The sequence below is a fragment of the Penicillium macrosclerotiorum genome (genome assembly GCF_028827735.1).
Source record: "Penicillium macrosclerotiorum strain IBT 26536 chromosome Unknown utg000007l_segment0_segment0, whole genome shotgun sequence".
NCBI classification, from domain to species: Eukaryota; Fungi; Ascomycota; class Eurotiomycetes; order Eurotiales; family Aspergillaceae; genus Penicillium; species Penicillium macrosclerotiorum.
This window is the reverse complement of record NW_026643086.1, coordinates 517,263-534,119: the sequence shown is the minus strand read 5'-3', so window position 1 is coordinate 534,119 and position 16,857 is coordinate 517,263. Positions and strand designations below refer to the sequence as shown.

The 16,857-nt window shown below is 49.6% G+C and overlaps 10 protein-coding genes across 10 annotated transcripts; 5 read left to right on the top strand and 5 right to left on the bottom strand.

The window, feature by feature from the left end:
* Positions 1-57: 57 nt before the first annotated feature.
* On the top strand, positions 58-1,735 carry N7462_007011 (cytochrome P450; the record flags this gene model as incomplete). The annotated part of the gene is made up of 3 exons (XM_057078729.1): positions 58-386; positions 449-1,510; positions 1,546-1,735. 3 exons carry the CDS (start codon positions 58-60, stop codon positions 1,733-1,735), a joined length of 1,581 nt encoding a protein of 526 aa, XP_056931399.1.
* A 330-nt stretch (positions 1,736-2,065) lies between these two features.
* N7462_007010 (mitochondrial 37S ribosomal protein mS37) lies at positions 2,066-2,605 on the bottom strand (the record flags this gene model as incomplete). The annotated part of the gene is made up of 3 exons (XM_057078728.1): positions 2,066-2,164; positions 2,242-2,321; positions 2,476-2,605. 3 exons carry the CDS (start codon positions 2,603-2,605, stop codon positions 2,066-2,068), a joined length of 309 nt encoding a protein of 102 aa, XP_056931398.1.
* Positions 2,606-2,913: 308 nt separating this feature from the next.
* N7462_007009 (DnaJ family domain-containing protein) lies at positions 2,914-4,549 on the top strand (the record flags this gene model as incomplete). The annotated part of the gene is made up of 2 exons (XM_057078727.1): positions 2,914-3,282; positions 3,347-4,549. The coding sequence occupies 2 exons, from the start codon at positions 2,914-2,916 to the stop codon at positions 4,547-4,549; spliced, it is 1,572 nt and encodes a 523-aa protein (XP_056931397.1).
* Positions 4,550-4,975: 426 nt separating this feature from the next.
* On the bottom strand, positions 4,976-5,809 carry N7462_007008 (uncharacterized protein; the record flags this gene model as incomplete). Its single annotated transcript, XM_057078726.1, has 1 exon — positions 4,976-5,809. The coding sequence occupies one exon, from the start codon at positions 5,807-5,809 to the stop codon at positions 4,976-4,978; it is 834 nt and encodes a 277-aa protein (XP_056931396.1).
* Positions 5,810-6,792: 983 nt separating this feature from the next.
* N7462_007007 (uncharacterized protein) lies at positions 6,793-8,067 on the top strand (the record flags this gene model as incomplete). The annotated part of the gene is made up of 1 exon (XM_057078725.1): positions 6,793-8,067. One exon carries the CDS (start codon positions 6,793-6,795, stop codon positions 8,065-8,067), a length of 1,275 nt encoding a protein of 424 aa, XP_056931395.1.
* A 184-nt stretch (positions 8,068-8,251) lies between these two features.
* N7462_007006 (pyrroline-5-carboxylate reductase) lies at positions 8,252-9,214 on the bottom strand (the record flags this gene model as incomplete). Its single annotated transcript, XM_057078724.1, has 2 exons — positions 8,252-9,111; positions 9,175-9,214. 2 exons carry the CDS (start codon positions 9,212-9,214, stop codon positions 8,252-8,254), a joined length of 900 nt encoding a protein of 299 aa, XP_056931394.1.
* Position 9,215: 1 nt separating this feature from the next.
* Positions 9,216-9,516, top strand: N7462_007005 (uncharacterized protein; the record flags this gene model as incomplete). Its single annotated transcript, XM_057078723.1, has 2 exons — positions 9,216-9,357; positions 9,443-9,516. The coding sequence occupies 2 exons, from the start codon at positions 9,216-9,218 to the stop codon at positions 9,514-9,516; spliced, it is 216 nt and encodes a 71-aa protein (XP_056931393.1).
* A 976-nt stretch (positions 9,517-10,492) lies between these two features.
* Positions 10,493-11,418, bottom strand: N7462_007004 (uncharacterized protein; the record flags this gene model as incomplete). Its single annotated transcript, XM_057078722.1, has 3 exons — positions 10,493-10,696; positions 10,766-11,049; positions 11,133-11,418. Coding segments are annotated over 3 exons (774 nt in total), but the record flags the coding sequence as incomplete, so codon positions are not given.
* A 1,939-nt stretch (positions 11,419-13,357) lies between these two features.
* N7462_007003 (Major facilitator superfamily domain general substrate transporter) lies at positions 13,358-14,620 on the top strand (the record flags this gene model as incomplete). The annotated part of the gene is made up of 1 exon (XM_057078721.1): positions 13,358-14,620. The coding sequence occupies one exon, from the start codon at positions 13,358-13,360 to the stop codon at positions 14,618-14,620; it is 1,263 nt and encodes a 420-aa protein (XP_056931391.1).
* A 332-nt stretch (positions 14,621-14,952) lies between these two features.
* N7462_007002 (bifunctional methylenetetrahydrofolate dehydrogenase/methenyltetrahydrofolate cyclohydrolase) lies at positions 14,953-16,025 on the bottom strand (the record flags this gene model as incomplete). Its single annotated transcript, XM_057078720.1, has 3 exons — positions 14,953-15,063; positions 15,148-15,778; positions 15,847-16,025. The coding sequence occupies 3 exons, from the start codon at positions 16,023-16,025 to the stop codon at positions 14,953-14,955; spliced, it is 921 nt and encodes a 306-aa protein (XP_056931390.1).
* Positions 16,026-16,857: the final 832 nt, after the last annotated feature.

Sequence of the window (16,857 nt, the reverse complement as noted above, 5' to 3'; positions counted from 1 at the left end):
TCCCACCAAGGATACGCAGTGCATTGTGAAGTTATGGCAATTTATTGATCCCCGAGTATGCCTATCTCAATCACTTCTCTGGCGGCGGCGGCCGTCGTCGCCCTGGTGCTATACAAAGCCATCATATTTCCGGCCTTTATCTCGCCGCTGGCCAAGATTCCGAATGCGCACTGGAGCGTGCCTATTTCTCCGGCCTGGATGCTGTGGAAGCGGTTCCGTATGGAGAACAATCGCACCATCCAGGCCGCGCATGAGAGACTTGGTCCCATCGTCAGGCTCGGCCCGTCTGAAATCTCAGTGAATTGCGTCGATGGGGGAATCAAGTCGGTCTATACCGGCGGATTTGAGAAACATGATTGGTACCCGCGTGTCTTTGGGTCACTGGGGTAAGGAACTGATCTGAAATTCCCTAGGAACATGGCAACATGAAGACTAACTACCTTGCCAGGACGGTGAGCATGTTCACCATGGTTGGAAGCAAACCCCACTCGATTCGCAAGAGGATGCTGTCCAACATATACTCCAAGTCGACACTGCAGTCTTCGCCACATCTTCGGGTTGTGTCAAAGGCAGTTATTGTGGAGCGACTACTACCGATACTTGAAGACGCCGCTGCTGCGAGCCAGACCCTTGATGTACATGACCTAAATTCAGGACTTACGATGGACTTTGTCTCGTGCTATTTGTTCGGCTTGAAAAATGGAACAAACCACCTCCAAGACCATTCGTTCCGAAAGCACTGGCTTCATATGTACATGTGTCGCAAGCCATTCGAGTTTTACCAACAGGAACTACCATACTTGAATAGCTGGATGAAGTGCGTGGGTCTCCGAGTCATCCCCAAGTTTTGCGACACTGCAAATGACATGCTAGATGCTTGGGCGTTGGATCTTTGTGGCAAGGCTGAGCAATCTATGGATTCAACAGATCCAACCATTGAGCCAATTGTATACAAGCAGCTGAAATACAGCCTTGACAAGCAGGCCGCTAAAGATGGTGTCAAGCTAGACCGCACTGAGCAGCTTAACGATATCGCCTGTGAGATGTATGACCAATTGACTGCAGGCTTTGAGACCAGCGCAGTCGGCCTGACATACCTGCTTTGGGAGTTGTCCAGTCATCCTGAGATTCAAGACAAGCTTCGCAAGGAGTTACAGACGCTTGATCCCCCGATCCAATTTCCCGGTCTCGCGGATCTACCATCTCCCAAGTCCATAGATAATCTACCCTTACTTGAAGCAATCGTTACCGAAACCTTACGACTCCATGCCCCAATTCCAGGTATCCAACCCCGAGTCACACCCGCGCCCTCTTGCAGTTTGGCTGGATACGACAAAATTCCACCGAATACGCGCGTCAATGCGCAGGCCTATTCCCTGCACCGCAATCCCGAGGTTTTTCCAGATCCCGAAACCTGGGAGCCGGGCCGATGGCTCAAGGAGGAGAACACATTCGATGAACTTGAGGAAAGACGCCGTTGGTTTTGGGCATTCGGGAGCGGAGGACGCATGTGCGTGGGCAGTAATCTCGCGCTGCAAGGTACAGTTCGAACAACCGCCTGCTCTGGATATGCTCTGAAGACTCACCTTCCCCAGAAACGAAGCTGGTGGCTGCGGCCATTTACTCGAACTTCCGCACGACGATCGTCAATGACGACGATATTGAGGCGATCGATGCGTACACCGTACATCCCAAGGGCGAGAAGCTCATGGTGAAGTTCGAGAAGATTAAATGAGAAGAGACGAAATGCAAAAAGATCCGAGCCCGGAATAACCAACCAGGACTCTAAGCTCTGAAGCTAATAATACAATGAATTCTTTTGCAAGGCAATGCCACATATCCGCGAAGGTATATATACTGTACAAATGCGCAGAAACAAAAAATCGAAAAAGAACCAACTCCCATGCCCATTTCATGCAAAAGGAACCAGGCACAGAAATCTGCCACCGGATATACCCCTGCAGGAAAGGTGTCGTAAAGGACCCCAAACTCCCTTATGTAAATTCTACCCCCTGGTCAGACAGGAAGCCCGGTGTCCACCGGCTGTCCATGTCGAGGATGCAATTTAGCCCAGGACACCGTCCTTCTTGCGCGGGCCCACGACCTTCGGGTACATTCTCATCAGGTGGTAGTTGACGGTGTTCTTCTTCTTCTCTTGAGATTTCTGTGCGTGTAAAGAGGAATTGCGTTAGTAAATTGTCGGGGTTGGGAGCTGGGAGAGGATATATTGAGTTGACGTACCGGTGCGTCCATGCACTTGCGCAGTTGCGTCTCTAGAGCTGCGCAGCCCTCAGCTCCGTAGCCCTGGGAAGCCCAGCAGTCTGGTCAAAGGGGAATTCTTGTTAGCAATGCGTCCATTCGTGCTGAAATGTGTGGGCGAAGAAGCCGGGCGTGGGTATTGGCATTCTCGGTGCGGGAGCGGCATCTTCCAGGCTATCTCCGCGACAGAATGATATAGGGAATAATGGCACATACTCAGCATCGAGGACATAACGGTGACACAGGTGTTCTGTTCATGCTGGTTTGGCCGACGAACACGAAGGTATTCAATGGTGTTCAGACGGAGCGGGTTCAACCGGGTCGAGACGTTGCCCTTGGGAGGCATGGCGATGGAGATTAATGAGTGCGGCGAGGTTGAACAGAGTGAATAAGAAAAAATCAGATGCAAAGTACCGCAACGGGCTCCGTAGATAGCAATTGCGAGTTGACGCCGATGCCTACGGAGAGATAGATGCGCGCAACAAAATCCTTGGAAGTTTTGGCTCCGCGGAGGTGGATGACATAAGCAGCTTTCACCCCGGCTTCTCGCGCATCTTGCCACTTCTTGCGAGCGTGTTTACCCCGGATCGGCCAAAGGAGTTTCATGATATTTGTTTTACTGGGGATAACGGAGTCATACAGCTTATGGCTATGATGGCAGGGCACTTTTGGAGCTCTCAGCTGTGTCGTGCCTCTGTACGTGCCTCGAGAGGTACACTTCCCGCTTCGGGGCGGTTCTCGGCAGCATGTCAACGAAGACAGAATACAAATTCTTCCTCTACACAAACAAATGAGAGTGGCAAGAATGGTTCTGAAAAAGAAAAGGAGGAGAATGAGGGTGCTATGTCTCGCCGTCTGTCCCAGATGGCCGAGGATGCGATGTTAGAGGGCGGCCGATCTGCGCGGCGTAATATAGAGCAGGCGGGGTTCTCTGAAGAACTGAAGAGACAGCTTGAGGAGCGAGTGAAGGCAGCTTCGTTTAAGAGCGAACATTCTGCCGCTCATTCAATCCTTAATATGCCGGTCTGTGATTACATCTCAATATCATGCCAAGCAGCAACTAATCCGTGGGTGTTTGTATATACAGACCAGCGCAGGCCAGGGCACTCGCGAGACCGCCGCCGCACCAGCATGGACAGGAACAGAAAGTGTACAAGATACCACACTTCGTATGCTAGATGACGCTAGCAAACCCATCCGCGCTCCATACAAGATTCCACAGCCAGTCAACCTTCGACCGGCCCCAAAACCCAAACATACCCCTGGCACTCGCCTCGCGGCAGCAAAGGAGCGGACGTCCACATATGCAATGAGCCAAGCACCTGGCCTCACAGAAGACGAGCGGGAAGCGATGCGCCGCGAGATGAGGGAGAAACTGACGCCCGGCGCACACGCAATGCCTATTTCCATCCAAGGCTTGTCATCGCTTGCCAACGAACGAATTGAGGACGCCATTGCGCGCGGGCAATTCCAGAACATCCGTCGTGGAAAAGGGATCAATACAGCGACAGACCATAATGCCAACAGCGCCTTTATCGATACGACAGAGTACTTTATGAACAAGATTATCCAGAAACAAGAGATTGTGCCACCGTGGATTGAAAAGCAGCAAGAGCTGGCCTCGGAGCTTAGTCGATTCCGCCAGCGCATTCGCACCGAATGGAGGAGACATGCTGCTCGATTGATTGCCAGCCAGGGCGGGTCTCTGGACGATCAAATGAAGCGTGCCAGAGGATATGCTGCTGCTGAGCGCCGCCTGGCCGAAAAAGCCAAGATAGAAGCGTCACTGCGCAATACCGGCGTCAGTGATCACACATTTTCAGAGATCACTCCTGATGGTCGGATCGTCTCAAAGGTCCAGGCGTCGGAAGTATCAGCCGAATCAGGTCACAGCAACGGAGACGTACTAGAGGAGCTGCACCTAGCTCCATTACGGGATCCCGATTATCTTGCGATAGAGCGCTCTTACCATGAACTTGCCGTGAAACAACTGAATGCCATCGCCCGCTCTTACAACCTACAAGCTCCTCGATCTGCCCAGAAACCATATGTCAATCTTGATCGTGAGCTCAACGCGTGTTTTGCGGAGGTGGCACCGCAGCTGGCGGAGGAAATTCGACGCCGTGCAACAGAGCGAGTACGCCCCTCGGTTTCGACCAGTGGGTCGTCTGCGAGTGTATTCGGCTCGTTGGGATCTGCCTCTTCGGTTCGCGTGTATGAGGAAGATAAAGAAAAGGGCTATGGAATGAAAGAACTATGGCGAGATCTATTCTCGAAGGAGAGGAAATGAGCGTATTAAGTTCATTTTAAAGAACTGTATAGATAAAATAATACCCAATGGATTAATGCTTTTTGCTCAGGTGCTTGGGCATGAATTTCCTTGTTCAGTGAAAGTAAGAAACTTAATAGCAAATACTCATGCTAGGGCCTTGATGGTACCCGCCGGGTGTTCTTTGAATAGAATGAGAGCGTAATGAGTGTGACAGAAATATCGTTCCTGGATTCCACCGTTCGAGACTTTGCATGTGCAGCCGAATGTATTGATATTCGGGAACTGGGACAAACGGCGAAACAAAGCATGTGGGAAGCGGACCACTTCATCAGCCAACGTCTCGATCACTTGAGGCTGCAATCAACATCGAGTGTGGAAGATCAAAACGTAGAAGCACATGAGAATGCCGTTGAAGAATTTATAACTCATACCAAGCACTCCTTTCTAAACGAACTCGCCATCTAGAGGAGGTTTTTCTGGACATTGCATGTCCTCATTGACATACACTGACTGAAGTGAAGTTTCGGTCGCTATGCATGACTCTGTATCAAGCAATCGATGTCGCGCATGATTTTGTCTGAGCTTCCACAACAAGGTGAGAAGTGCGATCAGGAATGCGAAAAAAATTTCAACGGTCACCTTGCACACAAAGTATGTCATGATGAAAAGAGTCAATGCCGGGGCACTGATGTTCTTCACCGAAGCAAGTAGAAGATACCCTGCCTCGTTCAGGATGTAGAGACCCAGATAGAAAAGTATGAGGCCGATTCCAAAACTCTTGGCGGCAAGGAGAACCCAAGATCGAAGGGATCTCATGTGCGATTGTGGATGAGAGATGAGAGTGTCCGCCTCTTCGGACAACCCAATATGGGATTTGGCTAGAATGAAGGTCTGGCACATCAAGTAACCCATCCAGGCCATCCCAAGCCCCGCAAAAAAGGTATACATTTTGTCCCAGTTCTGGTAAAAGGTGAAGTAACCAAACCCGAAATCCGGAACATTGATCTTTGGACAGGTGCAGGTGCATAGAGACCCGTTGCTTGCCATGACAGCGGTATTGCTTGATTCGAGATCGCGTTTGAGTGGAATGACAAACTGATGCCACGGGATCTTCGGCCAGTCGCCTGATGGCCAGCCAGCTTGTCCCAAATCCGAGTCACCAAAGGGAAGACGGGAGATCACTTCAACGTTACCTAGCCAGATCTCATTGATAGCGTTGCCTTGCTCGTAAAAGTTGCTGGATTTGACTCCGGTGATAACTGTGAATTTGTGACCCATGGAGTCTGAACCAGAAAGGTGTGATGAGCAAGAAGGGTGAAGGGAAGGAAGTGGAAGAACTCGGGAGACATCGTGATATACAAGCACTTGCATCGGCCACGGAAGGCACGACAGTCAGTCTCAATGACGCCCGAAAAACTCATTATAGATCAACATGACCTAGTCGTTAATCTTAGCCTAGTTGCCAGTTCTCAATGGTACATAGCATGGTCATTCCAGCCCAGTCAACACGTAGAGCTTGTCGGAAGACTGGAAATGGGGGAGGTTGGGCAAAGGTCAGACTCGTGATCAATCAACTTTTCTCGAAGTTGAAGTCTTCATAAGAGCCCAAATAGGATAGGCTCAGTCACTGATCACTGGGGAAGTATGTAATCACATCACGAGATGCACGTGAGACAAAGTGGTCGAGGCCCTGAACTTCTTCGCTCAACCACTCAAGCTACCGATCATCCGTTTTGCACGGACGTTGATTAAGACGATTGCAACCACTCATCGATCGCTCTTCTCTGGCAGGATCAGTTCAATCCCCCCGCCCAAAGCCAAGCCCAATTGTGGTGGATCCGCTTCATCACGTCTCATCACCCCCTCGTCACGCTGATCTGCGGCTTCTGACTGGTCCCCGCGGGGTGACGGCCGTGCATCCGGGCGCGTATTGACGACCAACTACAGGTCGTGAAGCAGTCCTGTCGAACAGTGCTTCACCAGTGCCTTTCGAGTTCACTGGTGGCTCCTGCAGACTCGACACACTGCTCACCTTATCACACACAGGGACTCACCATGTTTTATATGGATCCCCTCCCTCCTGGCCGCCAACGGATCCCTTCTGGCAACACAATGTGCCGTTCGCCCTCATCAGATTCGACCGCACTGCCGCTCCAATATGTCGATCAGACAAAGTGAATGCCCCTGCTCTTAAAAACTCATTTCCATCCCTTTTTAATTCCCCGCTGTGATCATCATCCTGTCACGAACAGGTTCCGGCGATGAATCCCATCCCCAGCGCTTCTTTCATCCCCTGTCTCCTGATCTTCTCCCTCCTGGCATCCCATATCCCTCCGGTATCTGGCCTGAGCACTGTGCACATCTCTCGTTCAAATGAGCCCCTCCCCCTCAATAGGCCTCTGCTAGGGATTCAGATTGGAAGCATCGCTGGTGCCTACATCGTCTTCGTTGCTTCGCTCATCGCTCTCCTTCTTTTTGTCGGACGAAAGCTACGTCGGACAGTTCAGTCTTCAAACTGCACTCTTCAGATGGAAATGCTGAAGCCAGAATTGAAATCACCTGCCAGCATTGATCCTAGTCCCATTTCTCCCGGTTCTCCCCACTATCTGGCTAGCCCGACCAAGGCAGGCGGATACACATCTTGGGGTAGTCTTCCTCACGGCTCTCATCCTTCCCAACCCTCTGTCAACGGCAGTATGGTGACAGTTGATGAATCTGTGGTGGCCTCGGACCGCCAGCGGAACCAGAATGACCTGGAGATGCTATATGCTGCTGTCATGGAACATGACGCCCAGAAGGCAGCTGGAATCAATGTTTCTACCAAAGAACCGGATTCTATGAGCACATCTCCAGACAGCCATTACACCAATCCATTTGCCGATCCACATAGATCGCGCTCAGACCTCGCTTCAGCGTCTTCGCTGAAATCTCCCATCTCCACCAAGTCAAATGGGTCCTCACGCCTCTCCAAGCTATTCAACTTGAACTCTCGCTCCTCGACATCTGAGAGTCACAAGTTACGGTCCCCCCGAATGCCCCCGAAAAAGGTGGTAATTTCATCCCCAATGGCCTCGCCAGATATTTATGCATCCAAGTCATATGGCAACGACCAGGCCCCTATGTCACCACGGATCTATTTTCCTCGCCAACCCCCACCGAATCCTCGGGTGGAACCCCCTGCTCCGGTGAAGCTGATGAATTCTCCTGGCCGCTCTCGTGTGCCACCCCCTCTGAATTTGACACCAAACAGCATCCATTCGCACTCGAGTTCTTTGCCTTTACGCGAGGCGTATCCTTTGCAGAGCGCCCCAGCAACCAAGACCACCATCTTGGAACGACCTATGAAGGGCCGCGGTGGACCAATGACAGGCATGCCTACGCCGTACAGTCCCTATATGCCTTTCACCCCAGTGACTCCATTTACACCTGGTCATAGAGTGACTCGGGATCAACGACGACTCCAAGAGCGCCAGAATAATCTGCGAGTGTTAAATGAGGATGACATGGTTAAAGACAATGATGATGTCTGGGGATAGCCAATTAATTTCTAGGGAACTTGTCTTTCGGCGCATTTTGGAATATTTTGGACCTTTTTGATCACGCCCAGGGGGCAATAAATACACATCTTATCCTCATACCCCACCACATATATTGATTTTTTTTCTCTCTCTCTCTGATTCAATTATTTATGTAGTATACTATCATCTAAGTTATATCAATCTATTTATTTGCTTTCTTCAAATGCTGTGTGCCATCAATGATAGCGTCCGCATAGTGCGCCCGACTACCTGCGCGTTCCAGAGTCAAGAGGGCCTGGATGGTGCAACCACGCGGCGAAGAAATACTTTCACGAAGAACTGCAGGATGGATTCCAGATTCAAGTGCTGCAGATAATCCACGTAGACCATATAGGACCATTTCTGTGGCGTCTGGCCGTTTGAGTCCCTCGGCGACACAACCATCCAAGATACCTTCGATGGGCACAGTCATCGCCGCCAATGCCGCACCAACCAGCACCGAGCCAAGATCCATCTGGCTCTGCGGGAGGTACTTTATCTTGCCAACTTGAGTAAACATCCACTCAACCACCTCCGTCATGTACTGCGGGATCGGGGCCTCAGGCGTTTCAATAATGGTCATGGACTGCCGAAACTGGGCGCCCATGTTGGGAATGACCTTGACAAGAACCGGATCTGCAACTGTGCCAAATGTGCTGTCTCCTCGAATGATTCTCGCGAGATTCTGCAGTGTTTGCCCTGCGAGTAGACTGATCACTAATTTCCCCGCCAGCGCTTCACGAACTCCTTGCGCGCTGAGCACATCCTCGGCCATGAAAGGCTTGAAGCCAAGGACAAGGATATCGGCATCTTTCATTAATTGGATGGGCACATCTTGCGAAGAGGTGACCTTAACCAGCGACTGGTGCGCTACTCGGAGTGATCCCTGAAGCCGCTCTGCCGAAGGGACGCTCTTTGTGCAAGCGATAAAATTGGAAACCGGACGCGACTGCTGTGGAATAGACCCATCAGTCGGGAATGCTGCATCGAGAATGCCATGCAGAATGGCACCTCCCATGTTTCCTGAGTCGATATCGTCAGTCTACTGTGTATTGACTCAGTGGGGGGTGGCGGCCTCATGATTACCACATCCGATAAATGCGAGGGTGCGCTCTGGAGCTGCCATCATGAAAGAGTTCGCCCTTCAGTATGATATCGCCTTTATTTTATTCGTGCCGACTGTTCACAGTTTTGAGCAGGTTGAAACTCGCACAAAGAAGATGAACGACAGAGCTCGGGGATCGGGGCGACCATCCGAAGATCGTGGGGGTTCGGCTGGCAATGCCGACGCTCTTGGCGATATTATCCCCACTAGATATAACTAACAATAACTAACAAAATGGCTCTCTAACAGCGGTATTGAATTCAGTGCAGGACTTTCCTGGTATCTGCGAGCTGATCTTAGCCGCCAAAACAAATCTCGATTGACCACGCCCTCTCCCTTCCTGAGGAACACGCGGCGTAGTTGTAAGACGGGTGAATCAAGTAGAGATCGTTCCAATTATCCGCCTAAATTCGTCTTGGGTGTATGCCTTTCCAGCCACTTGTCCACCCCAGCCTTCCTCAACTCTGCAAGTGCCTGTTTGATTTGGCCCCTCCGAACAATATGCATATAGCTGCATATTATCAATCGGTTATCTGGAGTCCCATGCAGTCACTAATGTCGCATCGGCCGTAGAATTCTTCCCAAGAAGAAAGAAAATGGTCTGATTTGGAATAACCGTTTCCTTGTAGTCTTAGAGAGCTCCATATATAGTCAGTCTGTTTAGCGAAGTCGCTCTTATTTCCCACTTCTCGCGGCAACCTACCAGAGACGTTTGTAACAACTGGATTGGAAACTTTTGAGATCATAAATTTCTTTCTCTATCTTCTCATTCATCTCAATTCGTCCTACCAATATAGCAACAGGAACTAAAGAGAGGTTGGGTGGAGAGATATCGATCGTTGAGGAAAAAAATAACGAGCGACGCAGGGATCGAACCTACAATCTTCTGAACCGAAATCAGACGCCTTACCATTAGGCCAGCCGCCCAGTTATGTTATATAAGCAGCAAGAACAAATCCTAAGTAGAAAGAAAATAAATGCTACAAATCATAACCACGTTTTCTGAAGACCACGAAAGTCAGACTATACAAGCTGCTATTAATTATGTCTCTGGCGGTTTTTTATCGAGAAAAAAAAAACAACAAGATATATAGCACTTTCAAATCACACTTCAAGCTCATTCTGAGTCACTTATCATAATTGAGATGTCCTTTGTTGCAATTTCTGGGGGTGCTATTTCACCTCTATTCGTCTTGAGCCGTGGTGACGTGCAAATAATTTGTGTAGTGTATTATTATTTATGTATATTCATATAATTTAACGAGATTAAGAAAGAAATTCTTCGAGCATCTCGCCACCTCATAGCAGAACCTTGAATGCGGGATCTAACGTGGTGTCCAAGCGAAGGAAGTCAGCTACGCGACCTAAATGGTCTATACCCCAAAAGCCCTCGTCCTCGCCGTCAGAATTTGTACAATCAAACCATGGCAAACCAAAGGCTCCGGAGTCAAATGCTTTTTCAGTGTTTTCATTCAGATGAATTTTTGATTCCGAGCTGGCTGTCTGTAAATCGGTGGTATGTAGGCATTAGACATCTGAGTGTTGGAGGATCGGGGTTTCATATTTACATACCGCGTTGGTTACCATCTTTGCAAGCTCCCTGCCAAGCTCTTCCTCGATCACGGCCGTAAAGTTGTCTGGATTGGCGATATGAGTATTGCCATTCGCCCAGAACATGTGAAAGAGTTTCCCTGCGATCTTAACAAGCTCGTTGGATGAGCTTTGAGCAATGAAGCTGAGCGCAACCTGGGCATCTTCCGTCGATGCGGGAAACCCTTTAGGTATCGGCTCACTCATTGGCACACCGAACCGACTAGACCAGTAGAGTCTCTCTTTATTGACCCACTGAAACTTGTCTAAGGGGGGACCAAAATCAATATATACTACCGAGACGTGATTTTCACTGTGGGAGATGACCTGGGCCCTTGGTAGTACATACTCTTGACAGAAATTGGCGGCGAATTTTGGCATTTTTGAAACAGGTCTCTCAAAAGGACTGGAACATAGTCAATTGCACATCCTGCGAAGACAGGGGAGTTCTGCAATGCTGTCAGTGCTGTAATCATGCTTTCGAGGACCTTCCAAGAAATGAGTGATACCTGCAAAACGTGGAATGCAATATAGCTGAAAGGACTGCCAATGTCAAAATAGAAGGTCATCCGAGGAGATTCCATGACTGTAACAATTAGTTTGCTAACCCGTCCAATAGTGCAATACAATATGTCTCTATATCGGCATCAAATTCAGCTTTATAGATCCCGGGTTTATTTTCGATTATTCATCTTGCCGTGGTTGGCCCAGAGAGCGTTCCCCCAACCATTTTTGCACGGCCAAAATTGTAGAGTTCGGGGCGGACAAGACCCGCAGACTTTGTTGAGAACCACATTGAAGTGGTCCCCAACCGCTGTACACGGCCCGAGCATGAACCTTTCGCAACAGACTGAGAATCACATTGCCGAGATGATTGAAGATGTTTCCAGAAACCCATTTCAAAATTCAATGGTGGGGGTCACAAATTGGATCTGGCATGCACAGGAGCCTGTGGTGCCTATATGAATCCGTATGGTCCTTGACGGGAAATTTCAGGCTCTTTAAAGAGAAAGAACCGGTGCCAGTAATAGAAAAGACAGCGTCAAAGCGTTTTTAGTCGTGGGCACAAATGTTGTTCGGCGCATGAGAGTGATGTGCAGGGATATCTAGCAATATATAGAAACAAGTATTGTGTGGATGCCAATGTTCTTGCTGCACTGACGACCTAATCTTCAAGACCTTGACCAGGTTTAATAGTGACAATATATATTTGATCGTCCTAGGGATAATTTCCGAGCGGGACGGAACGCAACTCATGACGCCGTCAGCTCAATTGGTTAGCTAAATATCCAAGATCGCATACGAAAGAAGATAAAGGGCCTAGGCTATGGAACAATTTAAGAGTAAGTTTACTGAGGTGCGATGCGGTATAGATGCTCGTTTGGTTGATGAAAACTTAGGAAGATGGCATTTGCTCCAACTCTTTCGTCGGCGGATGTTCGCCAGATGAACCGATGAAAATTGAACCAAGCCATACCAATATTTGAAATTTCGAGAATCTCAGTCCATTGAGTACTTGTGAACGTTCGCCGCCGCTATGCTGTGTATTCGAAGTTCTTGCCTTTGACCAGTCACGTGGCGACTGTCATGTTTCCTCGCACCCTTTGTTTTTTTGTATTCGTCCCTTGGAGATGCGATCGGCCACATCGGGGCCAGACCGATATTTTTATGTCATAATATTATTCTCTCAATCCTTCAGTCATCATCATGCAATGCAACAGTAAACGGATAAAAGGGGCCCAGCACTTGCAGAGTCGCATGAACGAGGCCATTGTCGGGAGCCACCACATGAGTAGTTTGCCAAGGGTCTTGCGCGATCGACCAGGGGTCGCACCGAAAGTGCGCCACGGTCTCCTTCCTTGGACCTCTCAGATCGGAAAATCCCGCGACCGTTTGACCCTATATTATGTGGGTGGCTTCGAGTGGAGCCACTGGAAAGAAAAAAAAGTAACGAGCGACGCAGGGATCGAACCTACAATCTTCTGAACCGAAATCAGACGCCTTACCATTAGGCCAGCCGCCCCGTTATAGAGTTTCTCTCTAATGTTCTGATCTAGGATGTAAAACAACTGGGATGAAAACTAAATAATTAGTAAACTAATTAGTTACTAGTTAACTAGTTAAGTTACGAAAAATATTACGAATATTTTCAACCCGAAGGCGACGATCAGCCGTTGCTTGGCATTCTGAGAACACAACGTTGCTCGAGGATGGGTGAGGCATAATATACACACCTCTCAATGGCTCATTGGCCCGTGGCCCACAATGCTGCCCAGGATTGCAGCACGACTACTGCAACGACAGGGGTTATTGAGGAAAATGTCCAAGTTTCAACCTAAATATCCCCTTAACTATGTGTCAAGGAAACTTGAGCTCCCAGTCGCCAAGCGCGTAGATCGCCTGCGATGGGTATAAACCCGGCACAGCAGCTAGGAATGCACCGACTTCGGCATCAAGACTCGCCCTTTGCCCTTTGAAGCCCGTGTTTTTGTTTCTGTTCCTGTTTCTTTGATTCCCCCATCCTAACTCTCTTGGTCTGCACGCTTGCCAGCTTCGCCCTCTACAGCATTCCTGATGGCCGAAAAGGATCCAGATCCCGAAGTGCTCGACCGCTCATCGCCGGCAGCCCAAGGTCCTCCCCCGCCGCCTGATGGAGGTGTGAAAGCATGGACGCAGGCCGTTATGGGCCACCTGGTGGCGTTCAACACCTGGGGATACATCGCCAGCTTTGGCGTGTTCCAAGCCTACTACCAGTCAGAGCTCGGGGTCTCCCCGTCAGCCATTTCCTGGGTAGGATCCGTGCAGGTGTTCCTCATTTTCTTCGTCGGGACCTTTTCCGGCCGGGCCCTCGATGCTGGCTTCTTTCGTCCAGTATACTACACCGGGGTGGTCTTGCAGCTTCTGGGGGTGTTCATGACATCGCTCGCCACGCGTTACTGGCAGCTCTTTCTCGCACAGGGGGTCTGTACTGGCCTTGGCAGTGGCTTGCAGTTCTGCCCCGTAATGGGACTTGTGGCCACCTATTTCTCCGGGCGCCGGGTCTTTGCATTGGCGTTTGGACTAGTCGGGAGCGGAACTGGAGGTATGCTGTTCCCCGGGCTGGTCAAGGCCCTCATGCCGAGTATTGGATTCGGCTGGACGGTGCGCGTGCTGGGCTTTGTGATGCTGGCGACCAGTATCCCGGCCACGTTGTTGCTCCAGACACGGTTGCCCCCACGCCGGTCCGGGCCTCTGATCGATTGGGTTGCCTTCAAAGAGCCAACCTACGTGCTTTTCTGCTTGGGCATGTTCTTGAACTTTTGGGGCCTCTATTTTGCCTTCTATTATGTGGGTGCTTTCGGCCGCACTGTTCTTGGCATGTCCTACTCAGACTCGACCACACTGATCATTGTGACCAACGGGGCAGGAATTGTCGGCCGGCTCATTCCCGCGTACCTGGCGGACCGGTATTATGGTCCGCTCAATACTATCATCCCTTTAACGGTTGGGGCCAGTCTCATGATGTTCTGCTGGGCAGCAGTGCACTCAACCGCTGGCCTGTACGTTTTTGCTGTCCTGTATGGCATGTTCTCCAATGGGGTACAGGGTCTCTGGCCTTCGACGCTCTCAAGCCTGACGCCGGACTTGAGTAAGACGGGGACACGCATCGGCATGGGCTTCACCATTGTGAGCTTTGCTTGCTTGACAGGGCCCCCTCTTGGTGGCGCGCTCATTGCGCGGGCCCACAGTTACATCGGGGCCCAGATCTGGGGCGGATTGACCTTTCTTCTGGGTGCTTTAGTTCTTGTGAGTGCTCGGCTGCTGAAAACTGGAGCCACCGTCACGGCCAAGATTTGATCGCCCTCTCACCCTACTATACGTCGTGCCCTGGTGGGTCGACGGTCATCTTGGCTTGCAATTGCGACCACATCGGAGACATCTAGATTTGGGATCCCCGGACATTCTAGCCCTACTTTCTGTGCAGATCGGCCCTTTCCCATAGAACCAAAATCGGGATCTCTGAGGTAGCGTTTTAAAAATAGAGGAATTATTCTAGGCAACAATTCAAATTTTATGTCCAAGACGTTCCGCGCAACGGGTCCCCGCAGGGCCAAGACTTTCAAGACTGCACAATGGATTGATTTTCTCGGGGTAAGCATTATCTACTCGAACACGCCTGTACCACACCTTCAGCCCTGTCTTGCACACAAGAGAAGATTTTCCAGTAGGCTGGCGATCGTTACATTCCCGATTCGCGGCACAAATTTAGATGCAATGTCGAGAACATCCGGTTCAAAATTCTGGGTAAATTCGTTAATAATTTCCAAATTGGGCAAGGATGAAGGAGATATACAGTTATTCTAAGCCCCGTTAGCTCTACATACCTTTGCTGAAGAAACATTGACGCAGATGGCGCCAACTTGTAGCCATTTTGTTTCTACCTTGAAGGCGGGATGCGGGACGGCCGAGATGATCACTCGAGACGCTCTTACAGCCTCTCGTAAAGTCAGGTCGGAATGCATCCTTTCCACGCGCCCGCTTCCCCATGGATGATTGACTCGGTAAAAGAGCTGCACCCCTGCGACGTCGACGCTATAGACTCGCGCCCCCTGTCCCGCTAGCATTTGGGCGAGGGGTAATCCCACGACATCGGAGCGATTGATGATGCAGATCTCCCACTTATTCAGCTGATCCCTTGTCGGGAGGTTCGGATCATGGATGGCCAGCCACTGTAAAATAGCTTCCACTGCCTTTGGTGTACAAGGCACTAGCGTGGGCCCCAGGCACGGTTGTCCACGAGCTTCAGTGACTTCCGGAGAATTGCGCAAAGGCCATCGATTAAGGCCTTCAACGTCTTTGGTATGGCTGACGAGAGTTTTGATGTCATCATCTCTCTCATCTCCGAATATCGGATAGTAAACAATAATGCCGTGGATGCAGGGGTTCGTATTTAGCGCCTTGATGTACGTCGCCACATTCCAAGGCGAAATCTGCACGAGACAAAAGTCCACCCCGCTATTTGTGGTTTTTATTTTTAGCCAAGACTATCCCAGGAATTCTAAAACTGACTGTAGATTACTCACATAGCTTGACAAGTCTCTTGAGTCCATACCGCATATTGGTGGGAACCAACGTCGTCGCTCGCCAAGACTCCGGCGAGACAGAGACGTTTGGAAGATTGACGTACTCTCTCAGAAATCCGGCCAAACATGGTTTTGGCAAGGGTTTCCGGAAACACCGTCTCGCCAGCAGGAATCCGCATGATGATAGTTGAGCTAGTAGGATTCAAACCGAAGGTCAATGTTGAGGGAGGTACTTCGGCCTAAATCAATTGGTCGGATGATTAGTTGTTGGAAAACAGAGCCAACTCAATTATGAGAATCGGAGTGACTATCTATATATAAAGGATTGGAAGTGTATATTATTGTCTGAGGCAAGATTTCGAAGCTAATTTATACCAAGTTAATGCCTCAGTTACATCTCGTTCTTGTTCTTGAGTCAGGCAATATAAACCAGAGCACATATACACTTTCATCGACGTTTCTTGCGTATTGATCCTCGTGAATGTCCACTAATTGTCTCGTACCATCATTTTTGAATAATGAAAACTTGTCATAGTAAACAAAAATCACTCAGTAACTATTCTTGTATTACATGACAGGATAATATTTGGGGCTTCAATATTCTTTTGTGCGCTCATGCAGGTTGCAAAACTGACGTGCTTTTCCCTCATCGAATTATATCGAAGCGAAGATCTCATTTTTGGGCTTAAACTCTCCATTATTTCAAAATACCCGTAAATTACATTTATGCCACATGATTACCGACATGAAAGGTTGCATTCACGGAGATGACTGCATTAAAAAGTGGGTATAAGCATAGAAATGGCGCCCGTTGATGCTTTTGAAACATCTTGGTCCTGCAAACGTTCATCACAGATCTACATGAATCTCGTATTTTTGCCATTATCGGTTGCCTATTCCTTTGTAAGTTGAGGGGTAGCATTTGGGGAGCTTGAAGTCTCCAAGAAGAGAAGTATAAGAACCGAGACTGGTAGACATGGCCTGGGCAAGAGCGACCAACAAACCGCTATC